The 9,039-nt window shown below is 36.5% G+C and overlaps 1 protein-coding gene across 2 annotated transcripts in view; it reads left to right on the forward strand.

Moving 5' to 3' along the window:
- RAVER2 (ribonucleoprotein, PTB-binding 2) overlaps positions 1-9,039 on the forward strand; it is a 92,663-nt gene that overhangs the window by 67,862 nt on the left and 15,762 nt on the right. For both annotated transcript variants that reach the window (XM_005868021.2, XM_005868023.2), the window contains 2 exons: positions 442-553; positions 2,094-2,230. In XM_005868021.2, the coding sequence (XP_005868083.1) occupies positions 442-553; positions 2,094-2,230 (249 nt within the window). The remainder of the gene's footprint in view (positions 1-441; positions 554-2,093; positions 2,231-9,039) is intronic.

The raw sequence follows: 9,039 nt of genomic DNA on the forward strand, positions 1-9,039 counted from the left end.
TAGCTGTTAAGAAAGAAAGGGTTTCAGGCCTGGCTCCAGCACATACTAAATGTACTTTTTAGGAAAAAAAAAAGTTGATAACTTTGTTTCTGGAAGTAAGTTATGAAATTTGTTTTTTCTTGTGAAGATGAATTCTCTCCTGGTTCAAATGAGAAGGTTGTACAAGATGGCCTTTAATTGTCTTTCAGTTCTAAAGTTCAATGGTTCCAGAATAGTTTTTTAAAAACTTACTGAAAAAATAATAGGTGAAATGTGATAATTTTAATCAATATCCAGAAATATTTCATAACTTAATATCTTCATAGGTAGAAACATTAGTTTCTACAAGTTTTTACCACACTAGATTTATTGAAGAATAAGTATTTCTTTATTCCTTCTTCATTTTTATTTTCTTGTACCTCTTATTAATTAAGTTCCTACTCTTTTGTTTTTGATAAATAGGCTGCCTCTAAGAATCAGACGTCACTCTTGGGAGAACCGCCAAAAGAAATCCGGCTGAGTAAAAATCCCTACTTAAACTTGGCCAGTGTGCTGCCCAGTGTGTGCTTATCATGTAAGTGAGAACTCAGTATTAATATTTTGGAGTTTCATTGAATACTTTCCATAATGAGTTTTGCTTCAGTTTTTAATTTGATAGAAACAAATCATGCCTATTGACCAATTAAAGCCTAAATTATGACCCTGGTCTTTAAAATGAAAGAATAACTAAAATGAACCCTTAAAATGCATTTTACTTTAAGGAAGGCATCTTTTATAATACTTTCTTAAGAATATAATTAATTTATTGAATTATTGAATCATTAAAAATAATTGGGCAGAAGAATTATTTGGCACAATAATTCTTTACAGATAGAATCATATTTCTAAAATAGAGGTTTAAACTTCTAAGTAATTTAATATATCTGGAGTATTAGCCAAATACACCAAAGACATACGAGCTACTCAATGGCAGAAGTGGAATTCTCATGTCCTTTTTTGGAGGGTCTCCTCAGGCCTTCAGTTCGTGTAAATTGACAGTCTTAAGAGAAAATCACAACTGTGGCTTACGCTGTACATGTACTAGGATATTCACTAGAACATTGTTGTAAACAGTAAAAACTAGAAAGTGCCTTAAGGTCCGTTGACAGGAATGAATAGTTTGTCATAAAGTGGAATACTATGCAACTTTCCTTTTATAATCATGTACTAATGGAAAATGATCTCTAAAACAAATTAAGTGGAAAAAGCAAATGTATGTATAAAATGATTCCATTTGTTTATTTAAAGCTATATATTCTTACATGTACATATTTGAATGTGTAAATGGATAAAGTAAATCTGGGAAAATAAATTTTAAACTGTCACCCCTGGGGAAAAGAATAGGGTTGGTTGAGAAGAGATGAGAGATGAATTTTGTTTTTAATGTGCATTATCTTTATTTTATGGAGTATGCTTTTGAATCTAAACATTAATTTCTAATTTTTTAAAGCCAGAAAAAAAATTAATACAATTTTACTACATCTACTATATATTTAACTGGTCTAAAAATTGATAGTTACAGCTGTTACATTAACAAGAAAGGTTAGTTTACATTCTGTATGCCTTGTTTTGGAGATTATACGTACATATGCATTTTTAAAAATATGTTTTTATTGATTTCAGAGAGGAAGAAAGATGGAGAAAGATAGAGACATCAATGATGAGAAACAATCACTGATCGGCTTGATCGGTTGCCTCCTGCAGGCGCCCTACTGGGGATCGAGCCTGCAACCCGGGCATGTGCCCTTGACCGGAATCGAACCTTGGACCCTTCAGTCCGTAGGCCAACGCTCTATCCAATGAGCCAAACTAGCTGGGGCTAGACTTTTATTTTTTAAATGTTTCCACCAAAATTATTTACCCATAGGGCAAACTTTCATTCAGTTCTTTTAAATGACTAAGACAACATCATATACTATATATATTTTTTCTCCTGGGGATAATGTAGATATATATTCTGGCAAGCTAAAATTGGTGTTCTATTTGAAAATATGCTGAATTAATGAGTTTGTACTGTGTTTATAATGAACAATTAAGCAACCTAACTAAAATATATGTATCGATTTTGCCTTTAGCCCCTGCAAGTAAAACCACTCTACAGAAGACTGGAATTGCGAGCAACATTCTGGAGGCAATCTCTCAGGAAAATGAATCACAACACACATTGGAAAAGTGCATTGCGTATTCTCAGCCTTTTGGTGATTATGCACAGGTAAATGAGTCTCAGATTTTGATGATATGTAGAAAAATTGGTTCAACCTCATATTGAGTTCACTGAGTATGAAATTGTGATTCCTATACTATCAGAGGAAATTAAAATTGCACTGATCTACACAATATTTTTTTGCTCTCCATTTGGAATTTTAGGACATATTCAAGAAATTTCCAAGTATCATTTTGCACTATTTACCTGGCATTGTTTACACTATTGGTTGGCAAACTACAGAACAACTCCAGCCCACCATTTGTTTGGTAAATAAAGTTTTATTAGAATACGGCCGGGTTCATTCATTTAAACCTTGTCTGCAGTGCTGTTGTGCCACAGCAGAGAGTTGAGTAATTCTAATAGAGACTTTATGGCTGCAGGGTTAAATATTTACAATGTAGCTCTTCACAGAAAAACTCTGCTGACCTCTGATTAACCCCAGTTTAGACCTGGCTAAGAACCCCAAGGAAATGCCTCTGTTGTTCACCACTGCTCATTTATGTAGAAACATGATAACTACAGGCACTATTCTGCTAACTTTTAAACCAGTCAATGACATGGAAAGTATTATATTCATAAGATGTACCATACCATTACCTACTTATGTCAGTTTTGCTTTGCTTTTTCCCCCCTTCAGTTTATTCTTAGTGGCTTTAACTGAGAATGTATGTCATGTTAGCAGTATATGATATGTAATCATGAGGGTCTTACGATGAACAATTCTGATTCCTTCTCATTTCCCAGAACAGTCAATAACATGGAAAGTATTATATTCATAAGATGTACCATACCATTACCTACTTATGTCAGTTTTGCTTTGCTTTTTCCCCCCTTCAGTTTATTCTTAGTGGCTTTAACTGAGAATGTATGTCATGTTAGCAGTATATGATATGTAATCATGAGGGTCTTACGATGAACAATTCTGATTCCTTCTCATTTCCCAGCGTAGTCAGCTTCTTCCCGCCTCTGTCCTCTCTGTGGGAGCAGTGCTTCCACTTTGATTTCCTGGGAGCAACTCTGTGTTTGTCTCCCCTGTCTCTAATGAACTTAGAAGGGAATTCATTTAGAACAATTGATGCCTAAATATGCTTTTATGATAGGGTACTAGAAACGCAGGTCAAATAGACTGTAGAAATGGTGCAGCTGGATGTTAGCAAAATATATAATAAGGGTCTCTTGTATACCTGTGGGAAAGGGAGAAATCTAGGTTGGACGATGATGTAATTAGGTGGCAGCTACTTATATTTAAGGGACAGCAGTTATGAAGGGACACAACCTGGAAGGCATTCTCTTACATGTTTCATAAAACTTCATCTTTGTTCCCTTACTAGTTAACATTTTAAATAATGACATATGTAAGGACATTGGTTGTATGCTGGTTATATTTCTAGGTGACAAAAGCCAAGGAAATAATCAGGAATGTATAAAATCTTTTATGAATAGTTTATAGCTGTGAAAATTAGAAACAACCTAAATTTCCAACAATTTATAGGACTGAGTATACAAATTATGTCATATTTATACCAGGAAATACAATGCAAGTATTAAAAATTATATAAAGCAATATGTAAACACATTATAAAACATTTTATAATCAAGTGTCAATTTTAAAAATTTATAAAATATAGTCCCTGTGCAATTTTTTTGTTTGTTTCTTTATAAGGAACAAAATTTATTTTTATAAACAGGAAGAAGCACAATAATTAAGATGTAGTTAAATGTATGATTTAAGTTTTAAAAGTTATTTTTTCTACTTACCTTTTCTTTTATTTCACTTTTGGAATTAGCCTTGCTTTTCTCACTAGCAGTTTTATTAGATTACTGTGGTTTTGAATACTTAAATCCACAGAAAGCCACTTTGCCATTTACACGTGGAGCAATTCTGTGATAAAGATGCCTCTTGCATCACCAGCCCTCTTCCTGCCTCTCCCTTGCTTACCCAGAGATCCTGTGAGGGTGGCTCCTCCCTGGATTCCGCGTTCCCGGGGCAGTCCCTGCTGTTTCCTCAGGCTTGTTCATAAAGTGAGATTTGTTCTTTCTCATGTTCTTTCCTCCTCATAAAGTAAACTTAATTAAATGTTACTCATGGAATAAAGTAACTAGTAAAAGGTGGTCATGTTTTAGGAATCCTTCTATTTCCAGTGCTGAAATGGAGGAGGAGGTCTAAGGGAAAGAAACCAATGTTTTTGCTTTGTTTTGAACACTTGCTACATGCTCTGCAATAAAAGCATTAAGTACGTCTAACCATCTTGTGAGCTTAAAATGACCGCCCGCATAATACAAGTGGAAAGCATAATGGGATAAATAATCTTTCCAAGTTCATGCAGTTAGGAAATGACTTCTCTGATTCCAAAGCCCACATTATGTTCATTATACCAGGGAGAAGTTTCTGCAGGCATGGGGTGGTGTTTTATAGAGACTGGTTGGTTGGTTGGTTGGTCGGTCGTTAGGTCTGCACTGGCTGCTGTGTGTAAAGATTAGGAGAAAAGGCTATGTCAAGATATAGATAGATATAATAATGCCTATTTCCAATAAAACTATCACCCTTAAAAATTCTAGTTGGCATCCAGTATTGGTGAGGTTGTTTGTGTCAGATTATTCCTCCTGCAGATAATTGTTACTAAATTGTATTCAATATGAAAGAAAAACAACTCTTGGTAGGCTCTGGAGAGTGACCAACAGCAGGCAGAAATGGAAGGGGAGTCAGTCCTTGAAAGAGGGAACCTGCACTGGATGAGACGTGTGTTTCTGTGGCTTTTTGACCTCCCCCCTCCCCCCGTTTATGCAGAAAGGTGCAGTCTTGCCAGCTGGTGGAATCAGAGGCCAGAGTTCAGGACTGTTCGCAAGGCTGAGAAGTAAGGGAGTAATTTCGGGAAAAGGGGTTTCATAAGAAGGAGCCTCAAAATCTCTGTGAACTCAGCCCAAGTGCACTTGACTGACCCGACTATGTTTGTGTGAGGGAGACTCCAGGGGACCTGGTGGAAAGCACAGATGGAAAGGAAGACCTGTGAAGAGATACACCTCCTCCCCAGCACAGAGGGGACAATTTGGTGTGTGAGTTCAGAAAAGTTAACTCCTTACAACAAAAACCAACAGTCTTCAGAGGAAGATTATACAATCCACAGTCTCTATGATATATCATCTACACTGTCCAGTAAACAAGAATTACTAGATAACTGAAAAAACAGAATGTGACCTGCCATTAAGAAGAAAGGACTCCAAGGAGACCCAGATGTTGGTCTTAGTAGACAGTCTTATCTAAAACAACTACTATAATTATGTTCAGGAACTTCAAAAAAATAAGGCCAAATGAACAGGTAGGGAATTTCAGGAAAAATACATTCTAAAAAAGAAGTATAGAATCTCTAGAATTGAAACATATGGTATCTGGAAAAAAATACACTGTTTGGGCTTAGAGGAAGATTAGAGAAACGAAGGGAAAATGGTTCAGTTAACATAGACAAATCAAGAGAAATAATTTGGTCTGAAGAACAGAGAGAAAGAGGTTGAAAACCAATGGACAGACCCTCAGGACTCAGAGGGACAATATCAAGCAGTCTAACATCAGTATAATTGGAGTCTCAGGAGGAGAGGAGAAAGATAAATGGGGCATAAAATATTTGAAGAAATAATGGTAAAAAAAAAACACCTTCCCTAATTTGGTTTAAAAAAGACTTACAGATCTGAGAAATTCAGAGACCTCCTCTGCAAAACAGGATAAAGAAAAGCAACATTTATTTAAATCTAGGCACATTAATTAATATGCTGAAAACCAAAGTTATAATGAGATTATCATGAAAGCAACCACAGAATAGTAACACACATTTTCTTGAGCTAGACTTTCTCAACCTTGGCACTATTGACATTCTGGGCTGGGTACTTCTGTTGTGCAGGGCTGTCTTGTACATTGTTGGATGTTTAGCAGCATTCTTGTCTTCTACCCATTCGATCCCACCTCCCCCAACTGAGAACCACTTGTTAAAACAACTGGTTAATGTGGGTAAATAAAAAAGATAATATATTTTCTCTTTTAAAATTTATTTAAAAACAGCATAATGACAGAATATTGTGGGGTTTGTAATGTTTGTAGATTTAATATATTTGACAACAGTACAAAAGACAAAATGGGGTGAGTGAAATTATGTTTGTGGGGTTATTACATTAGAACAATATTAACTCTAAGTAGGCTGTGATAAATTATGGAATACTTATTGTAATCCAGAAAGCAGTTGTTAAAAATTACAAAGAAGTATAGCTAAAATGTCAATCATTTTATTATCATGGAATTTTAAGAACATTTGATTAAGTCAAAAATATCAGGAAAGGAGAGAAAAATAGGATGAATAGAAAACAAATAGCTAAGTGGTAAATCTCAATTGAATGATGATAATAGTTAAATGAAAATGGACTGTATGTCCAATTAAAACAAAGAGATTGTCAGAACAAGGCAAAATTGTACATTTTTACCACTTCTATTCAACCTTTTACCTAAGGTTTTAGTGCAAAAAAGTTTTTAAAAGTATGGAATAGGAAAGTAAAAGTGAAAATGTCTCCTTGCATATGACATGATTCTTTACATTAAATTCTAAGAATCTGAAAAACAATCAGACTAATAAGTAAACTTTGCAAAGTCACAAGATAGAAGGGCAATATGGAAAAAAAATGATTTGTATTTCTCTGGGACTCTTACAAGGCTATGTACATGTGTAGGATTGCACATGCTTAGGAAAGACCCTAAAATGAAGACAAAATTGTCAGCTCTCTGGCTGGGTTGAAGGCATGGTCCAACACACACACACACACAGCCCCTCAACAAAGTCAATAAGCAAAGTCACAAGATAGAAGGGCAATATGGAAAAAAAATGATTTGTATTTCTCTGGGACTCTTACAAGGCTATGTACATGTGTAGGATTGCACATGCTTAGGAAAGACCCTAAAATGAAGACAAAATTGTCAGCTCTCTGGCTGGGTTGAAGGCATGGTCCAACACACACACACACACAGCCCCTCAACAAAGTCTGGGAGCCTTATTGGCTCCAGGTGTTAAAGGGAATCTCTGTCCAATCATTATCTGGCCACTAAGCTAACAGTACAGTCTTCAGTGACCACACACGACAAAGAAAACAGACTTTATATAACTAGTTTAGAAAAGTCACTAAAACAACAAAGAGCAATAACAAATTTTGAAGAGGGAGTGCAATCTGATTTCCAGAGTTGCCACATTATATTATTTTAAGTGGCCAGTTTCAACAAGAAAACCTGAGACATGCAAACAAGTAAAAATGTATGGCTCATACACTGGAAAAAGCAATTGAGAGAAACTCGTCCTAAGGAATCCTAAACATTGTACTTACTAGACAAAGACTTAAATCACCTATTTTAAGTATATTTAAAGAATGAAAGGAAACCATATCTAAGGAACTAAATGAAAGTATGAGAACAATGTCTCACAAAATAGAAAATTTCAATGAGACAAATTATTTAAAAAGGATCAAATAGAAATTCTGGATTTGAAACGTACAATAGCTGAAATGAAAAGTTTTCTAGGGCACAGTAGCAGATTTGAACAGGCAAAAAAAGGAATCAACATGTTTGGAAGAGAGGTCAGTTGAAATTATACAGTCTGAAGAATAGATAAAGACAAGAAAAATGAACAATAATGTGTGTTGGTGAGGATGTGGAGAAATTGTTACCCTCATGCATTGCTGGGGGAAATGTAAAATGCTGTGCTGCTTTGGAAAACAGTTTAGCAATTACTGAAGGTGTTCAGTGCAGCGTTACCATATTAGCTAGGTGTATTCCCAAGAGAACTGTAATATATATGTCCACGCACAAAATTGTACATGAATTTTCATAGCAGCATTATTCATAATAGCCAAAAAGGAAACAACTCAAGTGTGCATCAATTGATGAATAAACAAATGTGGTATATCCATAAAGGGAATATTATCCAGCCATAAAAGGAATTGGAGTTCTGATCCTTGTCACAACATGGTTGAGCCTTGAAAACATGATGCTAAGTGAAGTAAGCCAAATTATGAAAGTTCACATATTGTGTGATTCCATGTACTGGTATATGAAATGTCAGGAACACACAAATCTACAGAGAGAGTAAAGAAATGGTGGTGACTAGGGGTCAGAGGAATTGGGAGTTGAGTGACTACTAACAGGTACAGGGTGTCTCTTTGGAGTGATGACAGATTAGATACTAGATTTAGGTGTTTAAAAATAAATACCTGGAATTAGGTTGTGGTGATGGTTGCACAACTTTGTCAATATCAACAAATATTGGACTCTAATTTTAAAAAACAAGAGGTCCTAAAAGTATCTATTGATAAGCAAACAAGTGAAACCATTTATTCCAGATTTAGTTATCATTAGAAACTAAAATGGCTACCCCTCCCATTTCTCTAGTTGATTATAATTAGTGACTAGAGGCCCAGTGCACAAAAATTTGTGCACTCGGGGGGGGGCGGGGGTTCCTCAGCCTGGCCTGTGCCCTCTCGCAGTCTGGGACCCCTTAGGAGATAACGACCTGCTGGCTTAGGCCTGCTCCCGGGTAGCAGAGGGCAGGCCCAATCCCTAGGCTCAGAGCAGGGCTGATTGGGGAGTTGGGGCGCTGCCCCCTGTCATGCACAGAGCAGGGCGGATCGGGAGGTTGCGATGCCACCCCTAGTCACGCTCCGGGTAGGGCCGATTGGGGGGTTGGGGCACCGCCCCCTGTCACACTCAAGGCAGGGTCGATGGGGAGGTTGCAGCGCCACCCCCTGTCACGCACAGAGCAGGGCCAATCAGGGGGTTGGGGCTCCGTACC

The sequence above is a fragment of the Myotis brandtii genome, unplaced genomic scaffold (genome assembly GCF_000412655.1).
Source record: "Myotis brandtii unplaced genomic scaffold, ASM41265v1 scaffold26, whole genome shotgun sequence".
Lineage (NCBI taxonomy): Eukaryota > Metazoa > Chordata > Mammalia > Chiroptera > Vespertilionidae > Myotis > Myotis brandtii.